Source organism: Podarcis bocagei (genome assembly GCF_964188305.1).
Source record: "Podarcis bocagei genome assembly, chromosome: 14".
Lineage (NCBI taxonomy): Eukaryota > Metazoa > Chordata > Lepidosauria > Squamata > Lacertidae > Podarcis > Podarcis bocagei.
In genome coordinates this window covers 49,062,476-49,087,458 of record NC_138139.1, presented here as the reverse complement: position 1 = coordinate 49,087,458, position 24,983 = coordinate 49,062,476, and the positions used below count along the sequence as shown (strand labels likewise).

Genomic DNA, 24,983 nt, shown 5'->3' with positions numbered 1-24,983 from the left:
CCTCAGCCCCCGCCGCAGGCTGGAGGGAGGTGGGGAAAGAGCAAGCGTGGCTGCTGGGTGGGGGGCGTGTGCGTCCCCGAAGCGGGTGTATCGAGGCAGACGGGGGCGGGTGTGGGGCTGAGGAGGAGGAGGAAGAATTGGGGGGAGGTGTTTTTGTTGGGTGAGGGGGGTCGGCCAGGGCTCGGGGTTGCCTGAGGCGGGGTCTGCAAAGCGGGTATCTTGGGGGTGGGGGGCAAGCGCCTCTGAGACGTGGTATGCATCTTTGCTCCCCACCCCCAATTGGCGCTGCTTCCTCTGCCTCTTCCCCATGTGGCATTTTTAGCTGGTTTGGCAATACAGATGGATGGATGGGCTTGTTGCTGGGTTAAATTGGGCATTGTAAATATTACCTGGGGTGCCTTTCCCCCCTCTTTTTGAGTGTGTGCTTCGCTATGGCATTTTAAATCTTCCCAGTTTTGCTTCGTTTCTGCATCTTTTAACCTGTTTTGCTTTGTTTCTGTGTGCTAAACTGAACTGACTAGTAAGTATTTGCTACGTTTGATGTATTAACATAGGCGTCTTAAAATATTTATGCACTGACACATAGGTTATGGATATATATATATATATATATATATATATATATATATGCATTAAGTATCTGTTACATCTAGGTACCATATCGTATATATTCACAGTGCCTTACCAATTGCACACATGCATACCCTACTCGGTAAGGGTGAGTTCAGTAAGTGATCCATTATGAAGCTCTGCTCTCCAAAGGGTCAACATTTCAATGTGAAGATTTTGAGTTTTGTTTCTTTTTACAGGACTGCTGTTTTTAGTACTAACTTACCTGATACATAGGCTGGTTTTGTAAATATATTTCTGTTTATACTGGCTATTGTGAGACTCCTCAGATGCAGAAGAGGTGGGGCATGCGATAATAAATTGGGGTTTCCTGAAACAGGGTGCCTCATAAGCATGGGAGGGAGAGCTGGATTTATGGGTGTAGAGTAGAGGGACGTGTTTGGGGATTAAAGTGACTAGATATCTTGAAGGTGGTTGTTTGGGGATAGTGAAGTGGGGTGCATGAAGGAAAGGAGGAAGATAATGGGGAAGTGGGTTGGATCGTGGGGCTTTGGCTCTTGTCGAGGGTGCTGTGTCTGTGTGCATCCAGAAGGCACATGCTAAGCTTATTTGTGTTGGCTTATGTTGCTGTGAGATGGGTGGGACGAGAAGAGACACTGGGAAACGTTGAGGGGTGTGGGTTCTTGGGGCTATGCTTTGGGGAGTCTCTACAGAGGAAACCAGTTTATGGGAACACATGTCTGTGAACATACATGGTTTGCAATGGGAGCATGAACAAGCAGGGTGTGTATGGGGGTGTTTTATGGGCTTGGGCAAGGTTTGGAAGGCTTTTGTTTTTCCGTGTGTTTGTGCACGAGTGTGTCAAGGTGGCGTGTAATGCTGCCTTGAAATTAACACCCTGCATTCCAAGTAGCCTTTGTTGTCTCCATTAGGCTGGCAGCAACAGTTTCTTCATATTGTGGCAGCAAAGTCTGTAGCCACTGATCCCCCCCCCCCCCAGCAGCAAATCTAAGCTTATCCTTGCAATACCGGAACAGCTAATGGCAGTGAAATATCTGTTTTCCATTTCTGTCTAGCCTAGATTTGATTAAAATTTCTCAGAAAGGGGGTTGATGAGCTGCACAATTCATATCTATCTAACTGAATACATTTTAAATCCCCTGACACTCTCAACTTGTGGATTTGCAGCTGACTTTTTCTTCATTTTTTTTTTTAAATCTGATTAGTTTGAGAGATGTTTGAAAGTAATGTTATTGGATCTGGAGAACATAATGTTAAAATATGCATTAAAATTGTAGTTGCGTAGGGAGTTACCCCTTTGAACATGATACATAGCTTTGCTAACACAAAATGATTCTACTGCTCTACTATAACTGTACAAAAACATCTTTACTGTTCCGATCTGAAAAAAAGTTAGTGGCCATGATGAAAATCTAATCTCTCTGCTAATACTGGTAATATGTGCTCTTGATTATATTCTGAATTATTTTGTTATTCCTAGTACAATAACCAAGAAACTTAAGTTGTGTTCTGTGTTGGTTTTTACTTAATGCCAATCAGAGAAATAAATCTTAATATGTGTGGTGAATTTTCGTCTTTTAAAAAGCGCCCCCCTTCCTCCACTTCCAAATTAGGTAAGAGTGCCTAACGTGACTGTAGGTTACTCAGCACTATAACCTATATATTTCACTAAGGTTTACTTCTGTGAAAGAATGGGCTTGTAGTTGACTGTAGTTCTAAGAATGCTTAGCAGGGAGTAAATTCCATTTAAAAATGAGACTGAATTCTGAGTAACTTATTTGTAGGACCAAACTACAGAGAAGCACATGTTCCTACAATAGCTTCACATGTGTTTCCTCTTACATGCTGAATTGAACATTGTAATAATGGAAATACACCTGTGTGGCCTTAACTTACATATCCGACTGGTATTTTTTAGAGGTAATGGAAATTTCTATTGTACTACATTGTATGGTATGTGAAACAGCTACTTAGGGTTTCACAGCCATTTTAGGGTAATTTTTTTGGCAGTACATGAAAACTACAGAATAATTGAAATAGTTAATTTTTTCCCATTTACCATCTCTAACAACATAATCTGACAAATGCCTGCACAGAAGTAAGACCCATTGAGTTAAACGGGGCTTACTCCTACTGTGTATGGGATTGAAGCCTAAAAGGAATTTCTAATTGGAATGGAAGTATTCTTTGGTAATGTTATTTACTGACATTCTCAGATTACCTTAATTCCTTCTGATCTTAGCAGATGTCTTGTGTGTAATTTCCATGCAGAGCAGCGCTGGCTGACGTATGTCGCGGATCAAACTAAACCAGCCAAACTAGACAGATGAGTTTTCAAGTACTGACTTGTAGATATGAATATTTTGGGGTGTTTGCAGCTTTTAGGAATACTGTAATATGTATTGTGCTTGGTATAAATAAACCGGATAGCTTTCTGTAGCCACTTGACAAGCTTAGCAGGGTAGAGTTGATTCCTTGGATGCCTTTGTGCCTTGAAGTTGATGGCATTTTCCCTGCATGATCTCAGGGAATCCTTAAAAATAGTTGCTCTACGCTATTGCTAAATGGCATACACCACTTGTGGGGATGAAGCCTCAAATAACTTCTGTGGTGGCCATATTCATTTATTGTTTGCTTACATGGAAAAAAAATAGACTGCTTAATGTTAGAAAATTTCTAAGCAGTGAATCTTACAGTTTTGTAAAAGATCGCCACAAATGCAAACAGTTCTGAAGTTGGAGATCAGTTCTAGTCATTATATTGGGCCAGAGAACTGGCAGCCTGTGGGCCAGATCCAGTCTATGTAACCTTTTGGACCACCTTGTCAATCTTTCCTTGGCCCCCTCACCACCTCAGCAGTGGTCCATTTTCTACAGCCACTGCTTTGGGAGACACCTAAGGGAGCTACAGTTGTACCTTGGAAGTCAAACAGAATTCATTCCGGAAGTCCGTTCAACTTCCAAAATGTTTGGAAACCAAGGTGCAGCCAACGGAACCCATGTCGGACGTTTGGGTTCCAAAGAAAGTTCGCAAACTGAAACACTCACTTCTGGGTTTGCAGCGTTTGGGAGCCAAAACATTCGACTCACAAGGTTTCCGACTTCCCAGGTACGACTGTACTGCTCAAAGCTGGGGTTCCCACATAATGGTACCATGAAATTTATTTTGCTTGGTGTATGTTGGCCTGCTTTCTGGCTGTTGTAGTGCAGCCTGGAGGTGAATCCAGCCCTGTTTGCAACAGTGGATTTTTAAAATCTTGTTATTCGTAAGTCGAAGGATATATACATATTTCTAACCGGTGAATTCAGAAATCAGCATGCACTAACATAGACTATTCTGTCTCTGTAGGATTTGGGTTGAGGCAATTTTGCTGCTGTAACCAAATTATCTGTTATGCTACCCATTCCTTCTTGTGAATTGTGATGCTTTCAAACTGTCTTTGAGGGAACTTTGAAGCTCAGCAAACATTCCTGTGTGTGGTCAGCAATGACAATCTTACCTGAGGCAGCTCGACTGCCACGAAGTCTTCCCTTGCAAAGTGCTGTGTTGTGTGCAAGGTTCATGAAAGGTGATGTTGAAACCCGGCAGGTCTTTTAGGTGCTCTCAGGATATGCAACACAACTGGTTCCCTAGCAGAGCAGTCCATTCGGAAAGGTATTCCCTGAAGGGCGAAAATGTGAAAAGCTGCTGTAGCCTGCCACTTCATACATGAGTTGTGGGGATTAAATGAGAATGGGGAGAACCATGTGCACCACCTCAAGCTCTTTGGAGAAAAAAAGGTGGGATGTAAATGCAATAAAATAAATAAATAATACAAGTCAGTGTAGGGAGCAGTGGCTAGAGCGTTGGGTTTGGAAAATGGGATGCGATCTGGCCTTGGACAGGTCATTTCTAGTGTAACCTTCCCAACTGTGCTGTGTATTTAGAGGAAGGGTGAGATGCAAATGTTAAATATAATAAAAAGGCAGAAATGACCAGTTCTCTTCCTCAGTTTCTACCTTTGCATCAGACCAAGATGGATTGGGTAGGGCTGTGCCTGTCCCATCAGTCTGGCTCCAGTGATACGTTATGCCTGGATGTTCACAGGGCTTACACATGGTTAAAGCTGGAGCCAGTTAACATTCGTTGGCTACAGTATAAGTGCATCTCCTTATTTACTACAAGCTATCTCTGAAGAAACTGACGAGTGAAAACTAATGTTGGCTTTTAGGAAGCAAGGAACCTATGGCATTCAGGACGAGACAGAACACAGTTTTCCTTCTTGACTATGGTTTGTAGCAGCTGTTCCTTCTACATGCTAATCGGTCCCTGGTTGAAAATAATGGTGGTGGATGGAGTAGTTGTGGAAAGCAGCAGAACGGTGTGTTGTTTTTCTCTCTTCCAGTCCTAACTAGGCTTGTTCTTAAGTAAACCCCACTGAAATATATGGGCCATGGAAAGAATGTGTGTTTAGGATATCAGTCCTCAGAGCAGCCTTCATGAGTTTCGATCCCTGATTCTCCCTTAGTTTCTATAGCTTCTGTGGCTGCTCGCTGGAGTCTCCGATGATTTTTAGAGCAACCTTGGTTGTTAGTAGCTCACATTTCTAATACTGGACATAACCAGGAATAATAGGCATCAACGCCTAATGGTTTTTTGTTTGTTTGTTTGTTTGTTTTACCATACATGATGGCTCAGTCATGTTTAATTCCTTTAGAACAGAATTTCAAAAGCCTGGTTCTTTGAATTTCTGCTGTGTAACTCCAGTGCCCAATTATTTTACCTGATGGAAATATTGATAGTCTGAAGCTTCTTGAAGCAATTCCTGTTTCTTTTATAGGGAAAATTATACTTACATTTTGGAATGCCTTTATTTTGCAATGTTGTCCATGTTTATTTGGTGTCTTATTCCCTCAGCGGTGTTGAAGGCTACGGTAATTTTTCTTTTTAAATTACGTAGGTTGAAGGTTAAAAAAAATTGCTTTTTGTGAATTGTCGGGATTCATGAACTGAAATAATCAGCTCTCCAAAGCCATGATTAAATAATGTTTTCGTGGGTAAACAAGAAATCCTAAGGTGGTTGGCTTTTGCAACTTTTTGCTCTTTTAACTATGCCTGATGCTTCTGATAGGCAGGGTGTTGAAATTGAACAAGTATCCTGCTGACTTAAATACTTCAATTAACATGACTCTCTTTCAGCATGCAGCTTATTTTTAAGAGCTTTGCAGAAAGTGTTTGTAAACCTGTGAAACAAAACAGGTCGTTCTTGCCGTTCTATACTTTGTTGTTGTCCCCTGCCTCTACTTATTGGGAGACTTTGAATAAACCAGCGAATCCTACACGTTGCCAGTTCTTGTGACCCTTAAGAGGACTTGTTTGCAGGTATTTCAGTTTCAAAATGTTCTGTTCATAATAACAACTTGGAAGCATGAACACGACATCTGCTCTGAAATGTTTTCTGTTACAGAATGCAAACTGTGGCATTGTACGTCTGTCAGTGAACATATTGCTTGTGATTTTTGAGTGAGCTTTGAAACATCTTGATGAGAATCAGGATTTTTGTTAACGGTAATAAAGTGCATCTAAGTTTGTGCCTTCTAGCTTTGGAGCACCCCTTTCCAGTAACATCAGACAAAGAGTCATTATGAGTGGGTATGTTTGGCTGGTATGTTTGCAGTTGACTAAGTGTCAAGCATACTTTCCTTGGTACTATAATTCCTCAATTCTTTAACAAAGGCATGAATTCTTCATCACCTACAGCCTGTGTACAATAGCTGTATCTGCTAACCTGCTGAATATTGGTAGCTGCAGTTTCCTGCATTGCAATGGGTAAAAGTTAAGTTCAGATTGTAAATTTACAAGCCATTACTTGGCAACACTGAGGTAGCATTGCATTTGAAGTAGACAATGAAAGAACTTCACCTGTGTTTGGGACTCAGCGTTATTTCCATTCTTTTGCTGAGATGTAATGTTTCCTTGGAGGGACGTGGGTGGTGCTGTGGGTTAAACCTCAGAGCCTAGGGCTTGCTGATCAGAAGGTTGGTGGTTTGAATCCCTGCGATCGGATGAGCTCCCGTTGCTCAGTCCCTGCTCCTGCCAACCTAGCAGTTAGAAAGCACGTCAAAGTGCAAGTAGACAAATAGGTACCACTCCAGCGGGAAGCTAAACAGCATTTCCATGCGCTGCTCTGGTTCGCCAGAAGCGGCTTAGTCATGCTGGCCACATGACCCGGAAGCTGTATGCCGGCTCCCTCGGCCAATAAAGTGAGATGAGCGCCGCAACCCCAGAGTCGTCCGCGACTGGACCTAATGGTCAGCGTTCCCTTTACTTTTACTAATGTTTCCTTGCCTTCCTGCCGTCCATCATTTTTGCCATAAGGTCTTGATGTGCATCTGTAGCATTGTGTCTTTCTTGGAGTGTCTGGTCTTAATTGAATTAATAGTGTTAAGTTGGAAGTGCTGAAGGTGACTCTCAACACAGGCATTCTGTTTTAGGCACTTAAACAGATGGCAAAGAGCCTCTTTGTTAAGTGCAGTTGTCAGGGGGGTTAGAGCAGTTAAAAATGATGAATTGCAAAAATCTTTCCCTTTGCGAAGGCTGCTCCTTCTGAGCAAGATTGAAAGTACGCTAAAGATTTTGTGTGCGCAAGAGACTTAAAGTAGCTCTTCTCAACGTCAAGCCCAAAGGCCTTGTTCATGAAAATGCCTAACCCAGCTGTGATGGGATGATGAGCTGCTTGTGCGTAAAATCGTAGTCCCTCAGAGTTTGTTCAAGTCCACAAACCTCTGTCTGTGACGGAGCCCCTCAGACATGGCTGCTCTAGTCACTTGCAGATTCCGACAGTGGTTGCTTTCGGAAACGCTTCCAGCATAAAAGCTCCTTAACGGAAACACGTCTTCTGGACTCGCGGCGTGACAGTTTCCGGCGAGGAGTGGGTCTCCCTATGGGAGGTTCAGAAACCTCCCCACTGTTCTCACTGGACGTGTCCCTGAGCCCTCCCTCTTGCTCGCTTTCCCTCAGAGACCCACCTCTCCCCCTGCTGGTTCCTGCTTCAGCTGCTGGGTCTCTCCCAGCCTCCGTGAGCCCTTCCACCACCTGTCCCTCCGATGGCAGTTCCCTGACACCAGCCTTCTCCAACCGGGTGCTCTCCACATGTGTTGGACTACTGCTTCCTCCAGGCAGCATGGCCGAGGGACGGGGATGCTGGGAGTTGCAGTCCAGCAACATCTGGAGGGCACCAGATCCAGGAACAGTGGCCTAAGTCTTCCCTGTTGCAGAAAATTTATCATGACTCTATGATAAGGAGTATGATTGCCGCCTTTTGCAAGTTACGGTGCTCTCAGCTTTGAATGCTGTCACACTCCCTCCAGTTAGTGCAGGTAGCACTGCCCCTACCTTGCCTAAACCCAATGCTGCCTCATGCTTGTAAAATCTTAGGTTAACTTGTATCCAGAGTGAGAAGGATATTTGCAAAGCTGTTTGTGATAAAGGAGCGTGTCTGAGAAGAAGGGAATGTACATTTTCTCCTGGAGCCAATTTACAGAAAGTGGCATTCGGGAAAGGAACAGACAGCAGAGGCTTTGTGGAAACATTATTCCCCTCCAGTAGAAGAGCAAGTGAACACCCACTTGTGTGAAATGTCAGTGAACAGTAAATAGATGGAGCAGAGTATAAATAGGGGGGATGTACTGGAGGATGGGATCAGAAAGCAATGACAAAGGCATTCTGGCACCAATAAAATGCTGGCATATTGTGATGAAATTTAGCGATTTTTATTTTTTTTTGGTCATAAATGGCCAGCTTGTGGAATGGGGGGGGGGGGAATGATGGGTCCAACTGCTATGACATACTCAGGCTTGCACCTGACTGCCTTTCCAGGACTCTGCTGCTGCCCGCTCTGCAGGCCAGTAAACTAGGAAGTAAAATTTATCTGAGGCACTTGATTTTCTCTGTATCTGTGCTGTGCTATTCCTCCTAATTTGACTTTGTCTTGTTGTGGCAAAGACAATTGCTGCTGCAAGATGGTTTTACTAAGTGGCTTTCATCCCAAAATACAGCCTGGAAATCATGAAATCCTAACAGTGCTCCAAATGTTATATATTGCTGCTGTTGTTGAATTTCTGATTTCCCCCCAGTAGAGATTTGAAGAACATGGCTACGCTTTACTGGGTAGACAATAGTTTCGTATCCAATGAGTGTCCATCTAGTTTATTTTAAAAATTAGTATTTTTTAATCCACCTAATTCATATTTTTAAATCTTTAAAGCGTGGCTTGAAATGACTTAGAATATGTGCAGCTGAATGTTGATGAGAGCTGAAGCCTGAACAAAGTAAGACTGCATTTATCTTAGTTGCATTCAGAAACATCTGCGGAATACATTCAGAATGTTAGCTTTTCTTCTTTTTCTTCCTTTTTTTTAAAAAAAACAGCTTCTAGATATTTAAGAATAGTATCTGATTTTGTAATCTGCTTCTGCAGGTTTGGTTTTTTTTAAAAAATAACTAGCAGAAATGGAACTGAGTGTAATTCAAACTAAAAGCTTTTGACAACTCTCATGAAGTACCAAAACATACAAACTTGTTTGGGTGCTGAAACTGTTAACCCTGTTAGGAAGTGTTTTGCAGTGGTCTATCCATGCTAGCACTCATTTCCATAAATAAATGTTTGTTAACTATGTGCACATTGAAATGGACCTGATAACTCTGGAAAGCAGGGCAAAGGTTTTGGTTTTCTCCAGATGTTGAATAAATTGGAAATAAATGGGGGGGGGTGGCTTGTTTTACACTTAGTTCTGTCCCTTGCCGAAGTCTGCAGTTTTCATTAACAATTTGTAGAAGTTTAACACCCTTAGGACCTGCTGGGTTATCCGTTTTTTGTGTAGAATGGTGACGTGATCTTTTGGTGCTGGTAATTCAGAGAGTAATTGCAAGTTATTGGAGTAACTCTCCCTGGAGTTTAGACACACATGAATGCAAAAGTGCTGTAGGTTTCTGGTGACAGCAGCATAGTGTTCTACAGGCTGGCTGGCATGTTTGAATATTGTACAACTGCAGATTGTATACCCCACTTTGGTTGTTACTTCTGCCAGAGAATAATGTTTATAAATACTACTTGTTCTTTGTAATTCCCACTGCTTTGAAATTTGTCAAGAGGTAACACATACATACAAAAACATCAAAACATTATTTTTTGATATCTTTGAGGTATTCTGACCCCCAGCCAAGAAAGAAAGAATAAAAAGTTTTTATTTGTTAAGAACTCAAATAACTCTCTGACTGGTCAAGCTATGTCTGACTGGCCAAGTTCTGTTTTGAAATGAACACAGTGCAGTCTACGTGAGTATCACATCCTTGTGTGATGATATGCTTTGACTACGTTGGTTCTAGAGCAGAACTGGTGTTCAGCTCTATTTCTTGATGCAAAAGGTACAAGTCTTTCACCATAGAGCTACCAGGAGCTAGAGTGTGGCCTCTTTGCATCTGCAGAGAAACCTGGAGAATGTCAACCTTCAATTAAATGTCAGATGATCAGGGCAGGTGTGTCCCTAGTCTTCTCTCCTTCTCTGTTTTCAACAGCAAGTTGATTATATGGTGATGCAACAGAATTTCTCCACTATTTTACTAACTCTACAGTTTCTTCCTTTCTTTGCTCAGAATGACTAATAATATGTGGTTTTCGTTTGCGGTGTTTTTCTTTTTTTATCCAGACGACTTCATTGACACAGCATCTTGCTGCTTCAGGTTTCCTGTCATCCTTCCTGTCCCTGCCCTGTTAATACTTCTGATGGCTGAAAGAGGAATCTTTTGGGGGTGCCTTACTTAAATTAAGGACAAAAGCCTCAAATCTTGTAATACTCATGTTCATAATCTGTAGTTCATAGGTCCCAGAGCAGGGTCCTGTGAACCTTGTTGAAGCTTGATGGATCTATATCTGTTTGGTGCCTCAGTGGGGAACCACCTGGGAATTCTATGTGCACCACATTAAATTCCATGCAAAAGTGGTGTGAGATAACATGACAAATAATATAACAACACTTCTTAAGTGTTCAGAGCACATCGCATACACTTACTTGAGTGTTATTACCATGTAAGGTAGGCCAGTTGTATTTCCTCCTATAGATTTCATTGTGGAAAAAGTACAGTTATTTTACAAAATCGACCCAGATAGTGCCCACCAGATGTGACCAGATTAAAATCCCACCATTCCTGCCCGTTGACAACGTTGGAAGTGGCTGATAGGATTTGGAATCCAACAACATTTGGAGGGCATCAGGTTGGGGAAGGTTGGCATAGTCCATACTTTGTCCACAAACTCTTATTCAAGAGTTAAATTCCAATATTTGGGATCTTTCTTTCTTTAACCTGCTACTGGGAAATGTCTTTTAACTCCCTCTCCAAAATACTTTAGACTATGAATACACTTTTATCTTGGAGAAACGAGCCCCTTAGACAATTAACCTTCTTTGACTCTTGCCACCTGCCTACTTTTCTCAGTAACCAGGCATACTGTTTGAATGATGAAAGAGGAAATGGAAAACTTCCATAAGTTTATTGTTTGAAGGCTGCCGTCATCCTTTCATAGACTGGGAGTTTGAAGAAGACCAGTGTGTAGACTTCAGAAGAGTAGTTCTGGTTCCTGCCCCCTTCCTGAACGAAAGCTTGCTTCCCAAACCCTAGTTTGACCCCATCTCTGAATAACTTTGTGTTTAAATAGCCTGTGTGAGAGTGAGACAGCGTGTGTGGGGCTGTTCCAGCACTCCATGCTGTTCTATTCACATGAATTGCTGCTTTTTCTCTTCTGCACAATGGTGCAGGAGACCTAATATGTGTTCTGCATGTGGGCTTTTATGCATTGTGCCCAGTTTCATAGCTTCTTTTAATACACACTTCTCTGCAGCATCATACAGAACAGTTGTGTTTCCCCCCGTTTAGTTTTGGAAACAAGTCTTTGAAATACTTTTAAAGCATGTGTTCTTAGGCAGCGCAATTGGTACCCAAAGCAATTTGTTCATTCACTTACATACTTATCATTAAGAATCTAATTAAATGTTGCAGATGGATGTATGTAATAAAAAAAGAAACAGCCCAGTTCTTTGCTACAATGCTTAATGAGAAAGGGGCAATTTTGAGCAGCGGCGTGGTGGATGGAGGAAGAGCTCAGCCCTTTTTCTCCTGCTGCTTCCCTGGTAGAAATCACCCACTCCCTATGCCACCATGAGGCAAAGAAGCAGGCTTTTATTATATGCTTTGGTGTAGCAAGGTTGTAAGCCCAATTCTCACCATGTTTGTTCAGAATTAAGTGCCAAGTCCTCAGCTCCCACCCATTTCAAGAGGACTTGGAAGTAGCAAAAATCTAGGATCTGTTTCTCTCTCTCACCGCCCCCACCCCCTGACAGTTTGCAGAAATCACATTCTTGATGAGGCAAAAGGGGTCAACTTGATTCACAGAAGAGCTCTGGGCATCAGATCATTTGCATCACTTCATGTGATGCTAGATGCCTATGACAGTGTTCATACGCATATTTTGTGCTGCAGGTCGCTAAATCCGGTTACAGAGTTCATGGGTTAGTAGGCTACGCACCTGACCATCATACATTCACATCACTTTCCCACAAGCACTCAGAGATGGGAAAAACACCTACAGTTACTTGATTAAAAGCTTGAATGCTATCTTGGTTGGTGTGTGTGTGTGTGTGTGTGTAAAAGCTTCTGAAACCTTGGAAGGTCATTTCAACTCTGCATCCTCTTTTGTATACCTCTTTGTGGACCAAATTGGGCTGGTTTAGTTATAAGGCAAGCTTGTAGTGGGAGCCCCCCCCGCCCCCACTTGAACTGGTATATGGGATGGTGATGAAACCCACCTTACTACCATGGGAGTCACTGTTTCTAAGGTCTTTCCTGAACTGGTATTATCATCTATGAGATTTAGATTGATATAGAGACTAAGTTGTGTAATGTAAATACATTGTAGAATGTACTATGGCTGCATATATACTCTGTGTGTAATAATATGATATGATATGATATGATATGATAATTTTCCTGAGCAGGCTCACTTCTGGAACTGGGCTTGTGGTGGTGGAGAATGACGCTGTATTGCCATTTTTAAAACGTAAACAACTTCTCCTTGGAGGTAGAGTGCCTAGTACATTTGAATAGGAAGCTGTTTGAGACAGGAACCTTAATTTATAGTTAGGAGCATATGCATTAATTGTGTTAAAAAGGTCTTTTGGGGTGCCTGAATTTTTCTAGAGCAGGAGTTTGCTAACCTGTAGCTCAGCAGATGTTGATGGACTCCCATCATTTTGGCCAGCTTCATCTGACATTTTAAATTTTTTGTACCCCAGACATTTTAGGGAATGGTGGAATATCTGAAAACCATAGTAGTAAAGGGATCATAGTGTAGTTCAGTGCAGTTTTGGCAGTAGGATTTGACTGCAAATTTCTCTAGCTTCCTTAGTTTTCAGCAGCCGCTCCTGCCATGCAAGTCACAACCCAGGATGTGGACGGCGATGCAACTAAGCTGCTGTGCCACTGATGAAGCCATGGGAAGGCAAAATTGTTGAGGCCTGTCTGACAAAACCAGTGACAACATCGTAGGCATCAGTTGAACTTCACTGCGGATGGCATTCCAGTTGCACGAATAAGTCACAAGACTGAGAGAGACCGAGAGAGTGCTCTTTGACAATAAACTGACAGGCTACTGCAACTGTTCTAGCAGCTCTCTGCCTCTGAAAAGGCACCTCATGTGGGTGTTCCTGTTCTGGTATTTTCAACCAGCAGCTGCTGCATGAAATTTAATTTGGTTTCCTGCTGCAGTTGCAAGTTCATTTGCTGTGTGGGGGCCTCTACTTTTGCTGAGTTTGCAAGTTTGTTTAGTGACTTTGCGGTAATCTGCTAGATTAATTTATTTAATGCACAGTTATAATGAAAACATCTTACTGTGCATTGTTTTCTGACTCACTTTGTGACTCCCCTACCCTGGTCAAGTAGCATCTTGACAAAAGCGTAGTGCTCTTGACTTATAATGTCTTTGGGTGTGTGAGAGAACTGGATAATGGAAGTGAGGTGTGCATGAACTCCTGATAATGGCTGGGAGCTTTTGTATTTGTGTGTGTGTGTGTGTGTGTGTGTGTGTAGGAGGGCAACGGGGCTTTGAGCCCTGAGTTGATTCCTTTCTGGTGGATGCTGTGCCTCCAATAGGATGGACTGTCTTAAATTTGTTGTGTACTTAAAGGGAAGGAAGTACGTAATTTCAACAGAACTTGCTTCAAACCAGAAGTCCAGTGTCACAATGTTCACTTTCATCTTCACTTCACTCCATTCCTCTCTCCTGGCACTTTATTCTGCAACTAGGGCTGTTGTGCCTGTGTCTGGATTTCATATACAGATTGCTTATGAAATTGGTTTGTGAGGGGAACCCTATCTGTGGTGTAATAATTTTGTTCTGTAGTTCTAGAACAAGAAAATTACCTTTTGGTGACAGTTCAGGGAAAATCTGAATGTTTGCTTTGGCTAGCTTTTTTAAATGTAAGTGAACAATTAAAATGGCAACTGATAGTTTTCTGTGTTTCTTTTTTAGGTCAGAGTTTCCAGTTTCTTTTGTACCTTTCGTGAGGGGAGGAAATGACTTTACCAGAACTTGCTCCAAGTTGGTCACACACATCGTGTCTTCATATCACAGGGACTTGAAAATTGGAGAAAACTGTGGCCGGTCTCTGAGGTCTTTGTGGGGGGAACCTGCCTTGATTTAGGAGGAGATAAAAATGACATCTTCTTCGATTAGGAGACAAATGAAAAACATTGTGAACAATTATTCAGAGGCTGAAATAAAAGTCCGGGAAGCGACTTCAAATGACCCCTGGGGCCCATCCAGCTCCTTAATGACCGAAATAGCAGATCTAACATACAATGTGGTGGCCTTTTCTGAAATCATGAGCATGATCTGGAAGCGGCTGAATGACCATGGCAAAAACTGGAGGCATGTTTATAAGGCTTTAACTCTTTTGGATTACCTGATTAAAACTGGGTCGGAAAGGGTGGCACAGCAATGCAAAGAGAACATCTTTGCTATCCAGACTCTGAAGGATTTCCAGTACATTGACCGGGATGGTAAGGACCAGGGCATCAATGTGCGGGAGAAGTCCAAGCAGTTGGTGTCCCTCCTGAAAGATGACGATCGGCTCAAGACAGAGAGGGCCCAAGCCCTGAAGACCAAAGAGCGTATGGCACAGGTGGCCACTGGGGTTGGTAGTAATCAGATAACCTTTGGCAGAGGCTCCAGCCAGCCTAATCTCTCCACCAGCTACTCGGAGCAAGAATATGGCAAATCAGGAGGCTCACCGGCTTCTTATCACGGGTGTAAGTATTTTCTTAATACATTTATTTGTCACTTGCTACCCAAATGTCTCAAAAGCAATCTACAGTTATAAAAGGATACATTAAACAATTTTTTTAAAAGTACATTATAAAAACAATAACAAGCTATATGCTTGATTGAGGGGCTTCTGTGCTTCTCCAAAGGTTGTCTCTCTCCTGATTGGTGGGTACATCAAAGGAAATGTGGATTTTCAAGCCAATTGTGTTGAACCTGTGAGGTATGTGCAGTTAGCCAGTTGAGATAGGTACATGTGAAACAGAAGAGCCTCCTAATTTGAAGGCCCATGCTGTGCGGGTTGTAACTCGATGTGTTTTACTAGTAAAACTGCACAGTGCCCTGTATCACATGCTTTTGGGTGGAGGACTTTAAAAAAGAGCCAGAACTATACTTACCATGACAGAGCCCTCAATTATCTTGATAGGAGGAGACTGAGAATAGGTGTTGTACTAGAAAAACTATGCTACTGTATCACTTTGTGAAAATTTATCACTGATGGAGATGACTGTTACATAAAATTAACTAGTAACATAGTGAATGAGCACAGTAGAAGTGAAAGTGGGCAACTGGAATACCGTTTTTTAAATATCACTGTTGTAATTAACTTTTCCCAGTTGACTATTCTTAGGAAACACATCTGATAGGCCCAGTAAACGAGATCAGCATGAACAAAGAAGCACCCAGAGCAAAAATAATACTGCTTCACTCCTTTCCTAGTCTTGCTGCTGCAGCACTACTGGAGCCAAACTATGGTTTGGCTTAGTGCTTTGTGTGAACCTGGGCTCATGGTTTGTCTCTCCCAAATGAATTCTGGATGGTAAGCCAAGAACAAACCTTGGCTACAGCTTGTGGCTTCTTTCAAGAGACAAACCACAAGAGAGTCCAGGGTCAGGCATAACACCTAAGCTAAATCATGACTTAGCTTAGTGTTATTATGGCAGTAGCAGAAATGGGGATGGTGTTAAGGGTGAACTAGGCCATATATATTTGTGTACAGGTTTTTATGCAAAACTTAGCGAGTTAACAGTGCACAGTGCCACCGCTTCTTAAAATGTAATGCTAAGGGAGGTGTTCACTATTCAGTTGTAATGTTCTGAAATATTTACAAATACTGCATGGCTGTCAAGGCTAGTAGCTATTGTTAGAGTGATCCTCCATGAGTTGGTCTGATGCTCTGGTGTGTGGAGGAAGCTACCTGAGTCAGTGGCCCGTATGTCATCTAATTGCATGTTAGTCCAGCCTTGTAAATAGGTCATCCAAAGCAACTAGCCTTCAAAAAAAATATTACTGGTCTGCTGAGAGGGTTGTAGCTTGTGTTTCTATGCTGGCTGTGTAAGAAACACAATGAGGATGCATGCTGCTGGTCTTTTAGCAGACTACTAAAAAACTGCCTGATACTAAGCAGACTTCTGGAGGGATACAGAGCAATATGTATGTTGTCAGTCCTATAACTTCACTGGGCCAGTCCTATATGGGTCAGTCCTATAACTTCACTGATCTTGTAGTTTTTAATGTTATTAGACATTTCTTTCCCACCATGCATGATAACATTATAAACTTTTTTTCTGTTGAATATTCATACAGCCGATTAAGTAAAAAAAAGTATTCCATAAAAATATGTTAGTTTTAAAAGAGTTACAAGACCCTTCTTGTTCTTATTCTCAGCTGTTCTGTGATTATTAACAGTGTTTTGTTTGTGGGTAGTTAAAGGTGCTTGGAAATCAGTGGTTATGTATGCTTGGAGGTTGATGGTTTTTGCCTGAAGTGAGTGTAACATCTAGGTTCCCCAACTCCCTTCATTTGCTGGAAAGGTCTAGTGTCACTAATATTCATTACTCATTACCAGGTCTCATTATTTGGCTTTAGTATCATGGTGCCTTTTTTAAAAAAAGTGCTTTATGTTTTTCCTGTCCAGCTTCTGAAGTGTGAGCGTGTGCACACACGTGTGTGCGAGCGCGCTCCTAAATGGTGAAAACTGATAGCCTTTCTGGAACTCCCTCTTCCCCTTTGTTTGCTCTTCCCATACTGGCCATCATTCACATGCATTCCAGTCAATTAATTTGGGATGAAAACTGATACCTGTTCTTTCCAGAAACTAATCCCCAATCAAAGAACTAAAACGAAGGATAGATATAGCGTTGCTGTTGGAATATTGCTTCTTTGGATAGGGTAATGTATTTGATAGTTTACCCTTTCAGTGGTACCTCGGGTTACATTCACTTCAGGTTACATACGCTTCAGGTTACACACTCTGCTAACCCAGGTTAAGAACTTTGCTTCAGGATAAGAACAGAAATCGGGCTCCGGGGGCGCGGCAGCAGCAGGTGGCCCCATTAGCTAAAGAACAGTTTCAGGTTAAGAACGGACCTCCGGAATGAATTAAGTACTTAACCTGAGGTACCACTGTATTTAATATCCTGCTGTGTAGTGGAGGGTGGGGAAAGTTACCATGTTTCTTTACTCCTTCTCCCCACCCCCCAAGGGTGGGGCTGTTGCTTTGAAAGCCCTATGATGTTTCAAGTGCTCCCCCCAAATACACACACACACACACACACACACACACACAGTGGTACCTCGGGTTAAGAACTTAATTTGTTCTGGAGGTCCGTTCTTAACCTGAAACTGTTCTTAACCTGAGGTACCACTTTAGCTAATGGGGCTTCCCGCTGTGCTGTCACCACACGATTTCTGTTCTCATCCTGAAGCAAAGTTCTTAACCCGAGGTAATATTTCTGGGTTAGCAGAGTCTAACCTGAAGTGTCTGTAACCTGAAGTGTCTGTAACCCGAGGTACCACTGTATCTGATTTATCACCAAATGCAGAACTTCTCTAGGCAGTTTACATACACAACAAATAGTAAACTGTCAAGTTTAACTGCCAGCATTACCCCAATCGCACATGCATGTGTGCATTCACACACACACACACAGAAACAAGGAGCATGATTGTGATTATCCCCCCAAATCCAGGAAGATGAGGTATGTCTGGTGCTAAAAGGAAGTACCGGTAAATGGCTGTGCTAGGTGGGGCTTGCTGGGAGCCGTTTTCTGTTGCTGCTCACAGATTGTGCAAATCCCTCCCAAGAGAGTTTAAACCAGGGGTCAGCAGGGGGCCAGTCCACTGTCCCTCAGACCTTGTGCGGGGCCAGACTATATTTTGGAAAAAGAAGAAAAAACGAATTCCTATGCCCCACAAATAACCCAGAGATGCATTTTATTTTATTATTATTTTTTTATAATATTTTTTATTCAATTTTCAAACATAAAAGGAAAAAATCACCAAACATATACAATCCCTTCACCAAACACATAACAAACAAAGAAAAACATACATCAACACAAACACAGAATGCAAAAAAACATAACTGTTCATAACACTTTTTTTGTATAACTAATTGGACTTCCTCACATCTCCCTTCCCTGCGTTCTCTGTGATAAAACTAAAAACAGCAATTTATTACCTTGTTTCAATTCTTATTTTGTACTTCTCAGATATTATGTCTCTAAACTTCAAATAGTTTTTATCAATTACTTATAACTTAATTTAAACATAATATTACTTCAAATTTCAACCTTTTCTTAAACATCACTTAGTTTCCTATCAGAGATGCATTTTAAATAAAAGCACACATTCTACTCATGTAAAAACACCAGGCAGGCCCCACAAATAACCCAGAGATGCATTTTAAATAAAAGTACACATTCTACTCATGTAAAAAACACGCTGATTCCCGGACCGTCCGTGGGCTGGATTTAGAAGACAATTGAGCTGGATCCGGCCCCCGGGCCTTAGTTTGCGTGCCCATGGTTTAAACTGTCTCCCTCTCTGTTTGTTATCCTTTTGCTGGGTAGGCTAAGACTTTCCTGTTCAGGGAAACCTTTGGAAACTAAGGTGCAGGCAATGCTAATCACTGGGCTGCCATAAAGGCCAACAGGGTTTTTGATGCTGGTTCCAAATGTGTTCTGATATATTTGAATTATTACTTTTAACTAGTTTGTTTTTATTACTATGTATTTTATAATGTTGGGTTGTTGTTTTTTACTGTTGTAAGCTGCTTCAAACCCCAGCATAGGAGAAAGGCAAGATACAAATATATTTAATAACAACAACAACAATAATGGCTGAAATCCAGCAAAAATATAGAAAAACATCTAGGAAAAATGTATGAAACATTATTGCAAATCTCAGGGACAGAGGAGAATTCGGTTTTTAATGACTGCCAAAATTGGGAATATTGTCCCTTTACCGTAGCCTGGAGTATATTCCCCAAGGCAACATAGGGCATTTTTATGTAAGAGGAAACATCCTTCAGTGATTCTCATGTGGTCTGAGAAGCTTTAATCTCAAAAATTCTCAAAGCAGTAACAAAGCAGGGCTTAGGATGTCAAAATTGGATCTATTCAGTGCCATCTTGCATAAACGTCTGATTTAACTATCATGTGCTGTGGAATAAGAATCTCTTTGTCTTGCTAAGGCAACACCCTTTATGCTAGACCCTTGCAAATCAAGCATTTTGCTGATAACGCACAGATCTTTTGGTAATTCTAGAAATTAAAAGACTGGATAAGTGTGTGTGTCGGGTGTGTGTGTGGAATGTTAGTACTGAAATCTTAATGACAACACTAGCTTCATTCATTGATTTAAATCTTGCATGAAACATGTGATGACAGGACACTTCATTGTGTAGATGGAATTTATCGCTCCCCTCATAAAATTTAATGAAAACTGATTTGGTTTAATCAGTATGTCTTAATATGAAACACAGTCAAGAATTTAAATTGGTCAGAACCATTGAGCAGAAGAAGCTTTAAAATGGCTTTAAAAGGTAACTGAATACAGAAAGCTGTGGTGTGATGAAGCAGTATGTCTTGCAATATAATCCAGTGCATATTTGCTCAGAGGCGAGCTCAGTGGAACTTAGTCCTTGGAGGTAAGCACAGAACTGAAGCCTTTTTCCAAATTGAGAGTGTTGGTCACAGCTGGTACACCAAAATATTGAGTTTTGTTTTGTTGCTCAAGGACAAGTGCCTTGTGGAGTGAAATAGCCTGCTAGCTGTATGGTAGGTGTCTGTGTCATTAGGGGTGGGGAGTTCTAGCATGGAAGATAGTGTTTTGGCATAGCTTGCATGCTGGTATACTGGAAATTGCTGTCCAGCTCGAGGGATCCAAAATGGCACTGGTGCCTTCTAGGTCAACTACAACTCCCATTGTCCCAGATCATTGCCCATACTTGCTGAGGTTAATGGGAGCGGCAGGAGGGGGAAGAGGAGGCCAATCGTGGAGCTGAGCACTGCATAGCTTCAGTGGCTGGTGACTCGGCCTCCTCCTCCTCTAAGGGAAAGACAGGGGAAGCAGCCCCTGGCCAGTGACAGTAGCCACTGGTTTGGTTTGGTCAGACCACACCTGGAGTACTGTGTCCACTTCTGGACATCACAATTTAAGAAGGATATTGACAAGCTGGAATGTGTGAAGAGTAGGGCAACCAAGGTGATAAAGGGTCTGGAAACCAAGGCTGATGAGGGACAGTTGAGGGAGTTGGGTATGTTTAGCCTAGTAAAGAGGAGACTGAAAGGAGATATGATAGCCATCTTCAAATATCTGAAGGGCTGTCACATGGAGGATGGAGCAAGCTTGTTTTCTCCTTCTCCGGAGGATAGGATCCAAACCAGTGGATTCAAGTTTCAAGAAAGGAGATTCCTACTAAACTTTCTGACAGTAAGAGCTGTTTGGCAGTGGAACAAACAGGCTCCCATGAGAGGTGGTGGACTCTCCTTCCTTGGAGGAATGTTACTCAAGCTCCTTGGAGGAAAAGTGGGATATAAATGTAATAAATAACCTGCCTTCCCCTCACAATGCAATGGTTCAGTTCACAATATACATGCAAACCAAAATTTCCAGCCAGAAGCCCCACATTTGTCCTAGACGAGAGCTCCCCACTTGCTCGGATTTTGACTCTAGCTCCCTAAAAGATAATGAGCAAAGGCAACACAGCAAATTTCACATTCCAAAAGTAACTCCAGAGGCTGGTGACTCTGATCGCCAACGACTCCCCGGAAGCTTTAACTAGATGGAAAAATATCCACCTCCACACTTATGCAGTGAATTAGAGGGGCAGTAGCTCTTAAACGTGGGTGGTGCTGTGGGTTAAACCACAGAGCCTAGGACTTGCTGATCAGAAGGTTGGCAGTTCGAATCCCCGCAACGGGGTGAGCCCCTGTTGCTTGGTCCCTGCTCCTGCCCACCTAACAGTTCGAAAGCACATCAAAGTACAAGTAGATAAATAGGTACCACTATGGCGGGAAGGTAAACGGCGTTTCCGTGCGCTGCTCTGGTTTACCAGAAGCGGCTTAGTCATTCTGGCCACATGACCTGGAAGCTGTACACTGGCTTCCTCGGTCAAGAAAGCGAGATGAGCGCTGCAGCCCCAGAGTCGGCCACGACTGAACCTAATGGTCAGGGGTCCCTTTACCTTTACTAGCTCTTAAAAACTTAAGCTGGTGGGAACGTAGTGCCTGCAGCCACCATAGTATTATATGTTGAAATTGCTGCACTGTCTTGTAGATTCCTCCCTCATCAGCATCTCCCCAGCTGTGTACATTCAGTTATGTCAAATGGGAAACATCGGCTTGTGGAACTTGCAGTATTTTCTCTGGGCCTGTAACTTTTGAGAGCAGGCCCTCATGGTCCCTTCGAACTCTACTACAATTCTATGAATCCATGAAAAACATGTTATTAGAGGCAGATCTTGAAGGAGCTCTTTAAGGAAGAGCTTGTGTGTGTGTGTGTGTGTGTGTGTGTGTGTGTGTGTGTGTCTTCATTGCTCCACCCCCTGCCCACCCCCTGAGATGAGTGGTAATAAGTGTTGGTGGTTTAGATGCCAGGGTTACTCCCCCCCCCCCCCCCCCCCGGCAGTTCAGAGTACCTTACTGATCTTGCTAGATGTAAATGGATTCTTACACGATTTGGACTTTTACAATGATTGTGCTTAATGTTTTGATTTGGGGACCTTATGGTCAAAAGGTGGGGCAAAAATATCATAAACCTATGGCCCAGCTGTGTATAATCTGGAACAGTTGGTTCTCAGGATGACTAATAGGAATTTGCTGAAACATATTTGCTAAAATCGAGTTGGGCTTGTGCCTTTTGTTTTCTCCAAATAGCTACATCACCTCGAGTGTCTTCAGAGTTGGAGCAGGCGCGGCCTCAGACAAGCGGGGAGGAAGAGCTGCAGCTGCAGCTGGCCCTGGCAATGAGCAGAGAAGTTGCAGAACAGGTTAGTTTCTCTTGTAGTTTTGTAAATGTTAGTGTATACTTATTGGCCTACTTTAAGAATTCCATACCAGGTGGTGGAGAGGAGACAGCATGTAGGGATTGATGGTCCCTTTCCTTATCAAGCAGCTCAAAGTAATTTGAGAAATTTGCCAAGAAAAGTTGCCTCCTGGCTTCAGTGATCCATGATAACTGACAGCAGCAGTTATTCAGCATGTGTTCAGTATTATGAAGCAACAGCTGCCGCCAAATGTGCGAACTCTCCTTTCGGAAACGACAGTAGTCCATCTAGTAGAGAAACAGAGTGTTAGAACTGCAGGACGATGTGCTCGCTCAAGTCAGTTTTCCAGTTTGAGCACTGATAACAGGAACTCTCCGATGGTGGCAAAGTGCGTAGCCTCAAAAGAAAGTAAATGCTTGTCAGTGGAAGGTACAAGTTTTGAAAGAGGAGTTGGATCATTTTGGTATTTATGTATTGATAAAAAAAGAAAGCACAGCATGGCCAATTCAAAACAGAGAGCAGGGGGATAAAAATGAACAGAGCTAAACAATATTGAAATCACAGCTTTATTTAAAAGGCTTTGGGAAATTGGAAGTTCTGTCCCTGGTGCCACAAGGAGTGGGCAGGGGTGGGGATTCCGCATTTGGGGGCTGTTACCAGAAAGGCGCTTTCAGGGCCCAGGTGGACATGCCCAGGTGAGGCTCCAATACGTGCCCCCCCTCCATCTACCATAGAAATGGGATGCTGGGTGCATGCCTAGGCTTCATGGGCAGCCTGTCCTTCCTGAGCAGAATGGGCCACCCTCTACCCCACCCCTCCCGAGTGGTGCAGCTGTCAGCAGCACCCACCCCATCCTCCAGAGCACAGGCTGCTCCAGCAGCGACTGCCTGTTGATGCATGGGAGCTTCTGGGCCAGTGTGGGCTGCGAGCCCCACCCAGCGTTACCTCAGCTAGCAGGAGCACCGCAACCACACTGGCTATCATGCCCCAGGCAGACGGGCGCAAATGTTGGTTGTTATGTGGGGCCTCCAGGATGAGGGGTTGGACTCAATGACCTATGGGACGCCTTCCATCTGTACAATTCTATGATTCTGTGATTCTTATAGCTCCTGCATTTACCTAAGTAGATATTTGAGCTTTAGTGTGCTTAGCTTGTTGGTAGAGGCTCTGTCAGTGAATGAAGGATGGCGGTGAACCAAGCATTGGAAATGAAAGGGGGGGGGGCTTTCTTAATGGTAGCCCCTACGCTACAATGCCCTCTCTAAATAAATCTTCTTGCTCACCTCTTTTCTCTTGATTTTTTGGTCTTCACTGCCAAGGGAAGGTTTGACTGAGCTTTTGGTTTGACTGTTTGTTCTTAGATGTAGAAGTTCTTAGTGTCCAGCTAGTTTTGTCCTCTAGCTTGACCAGTAGTCTGCTGCTTAACTTTGGCTGGCTAAAACTAAGTGACTCATACAACTATAAGAACATAAGAGCAGCCTGGCTGATGGATCGGGGCAAAGGTCTATCTAGTCCATCCTCCATCCTGTTGTCACAGTGGCCAACCAGATGCCCATGGGAAGCCTGCAAGCAACAGCACTGTTCCCCATTTGTGATTCCCCACTTGCGATTCCCAGCAAATGTTATCCAGAGGCATACCGCCTCCGACATTAGATCTTTCTTTTTTCCTCTTGAATAGTCTGTTGTTTGGTTTTCTTTTTTAAATCTTCTTACATTCCTATCCTGTCTTCCTTTCATCATAGAACTCATGGTGGCAGTGTCTAATGTTAATTAAATTATATTAGGCTGTCTTTTAAAAAGATTTGTGTAGCTTTGGCTTCTACCCGTAGAGGACCCGTTGTTTTTAAACCTGGCATGAATGAAGTAACAATGGATGACTGTTATATGACTCCCACTCTCATCTTCTCCCCTCCCCACTGGGACCTCTTTTTCCAGGAGGAGCGCCTTCGGCGTGGCGATGATCTGAGATTGCAGATGGCTTTGGAGGAAAGTCGCAGAGATACGGTGAAAATTCCCAAAAAGAAGGAGGTAGGCCTTGGGTCAGTGAAAATATTCCTAGCCATCACAGGGAAGGTTCGGATGCACTGGCTATGCAGTTAGGAATGGATGGGGTGCTCTCCAGTTGTGTAAGCATGTGAAAGAGTGCATGGGTGTAATTCCCCGCCCCCGGTGCTGGGATAAAAGCCCAAATAAGCAGCTAAGGGCATGTGAAAGAGCAAGATGATGCATTTTCTTTCCTTGCAATCTCTCTGTCTCTCTCTCTCTAAATGAGTTATGTGTCTACTGGAGATGTTGTGCCCCTGCTAAAAATAAACCTCTTCATCTGCAGCACGGAACTCTGCTGGACCTGATGGATGCGCTGCCCTCTTCAGGGCCAGCTCCTCAGAAAGGAGAGCCTTGGGGGCCACCACCTGCAGCAAGCCAAGCTGACCCATGGGCCCCCTCTACAGTTAGCAGTTCCACCTCAGACCCCTGGCAGTCATTTGGTAAGAACATGGCAATCGGCGGATGCTGCAGTGATGATCTGTTGACCCTTGTTGTGACTCTCCTGGATAAATTACTCCCCTCCATGGCCACTTTGAGTTAAAATTTTCTCTCTGGGTTAGTGACCCCCCCCCCGCCTATTTTCCTTTTGTATATAGCTTATTCAGTGGTAGGCTATGACAGTCTGCTGCTGCCTTCCCCTCTGTTTGGTTAGTTATGAATATTGCTTGTGCAGTTGTCAGGGTAAAAAAGATGAATTATGTCCCAAATGCTAAAACAGCA

General features: G+C 43.0%; 1 protein-coding gene across 2 annotated transcripts in view; it reads left to right on the top strand.

Annotated features, from left to right (window-relative positions):
- The window catches only part of EPN2 (epsin 2), a 38,853-nt gene that overhangs the window by 276 nt on the left and 13,594 nt on the right, over positions 1-24,983 (top strand). The window contains exons 1-5 of one of the 2 annotated variants that reach the window (XM_081169541.1): positions 291-520; positions 14,153-14,931; positions 22,108-22,220; positions 24,153-24,245; positions 24,547-24,703. In XM_081169541.1, the coding sequence (XP_081025667.1) occupies positions 14,337-14,931; positions 22,108-22,220; positions 24,153-24,245; positions 24,547-24,703 (958 nt within the window). In that variant the 5' untranslated portion in view covers positions 291-520; positions 14,153-14,336. Of the gene's footprint in view, positions 1-290; positions 521-14,152; positions 14,932-22,107; positions 22,221-24,152; positions 24,246-24,546; positions 24,704-24,983 lie in introns of those variants that run through there. The other variant, XM_081169540.1, reaches the window with a different exon arrangement.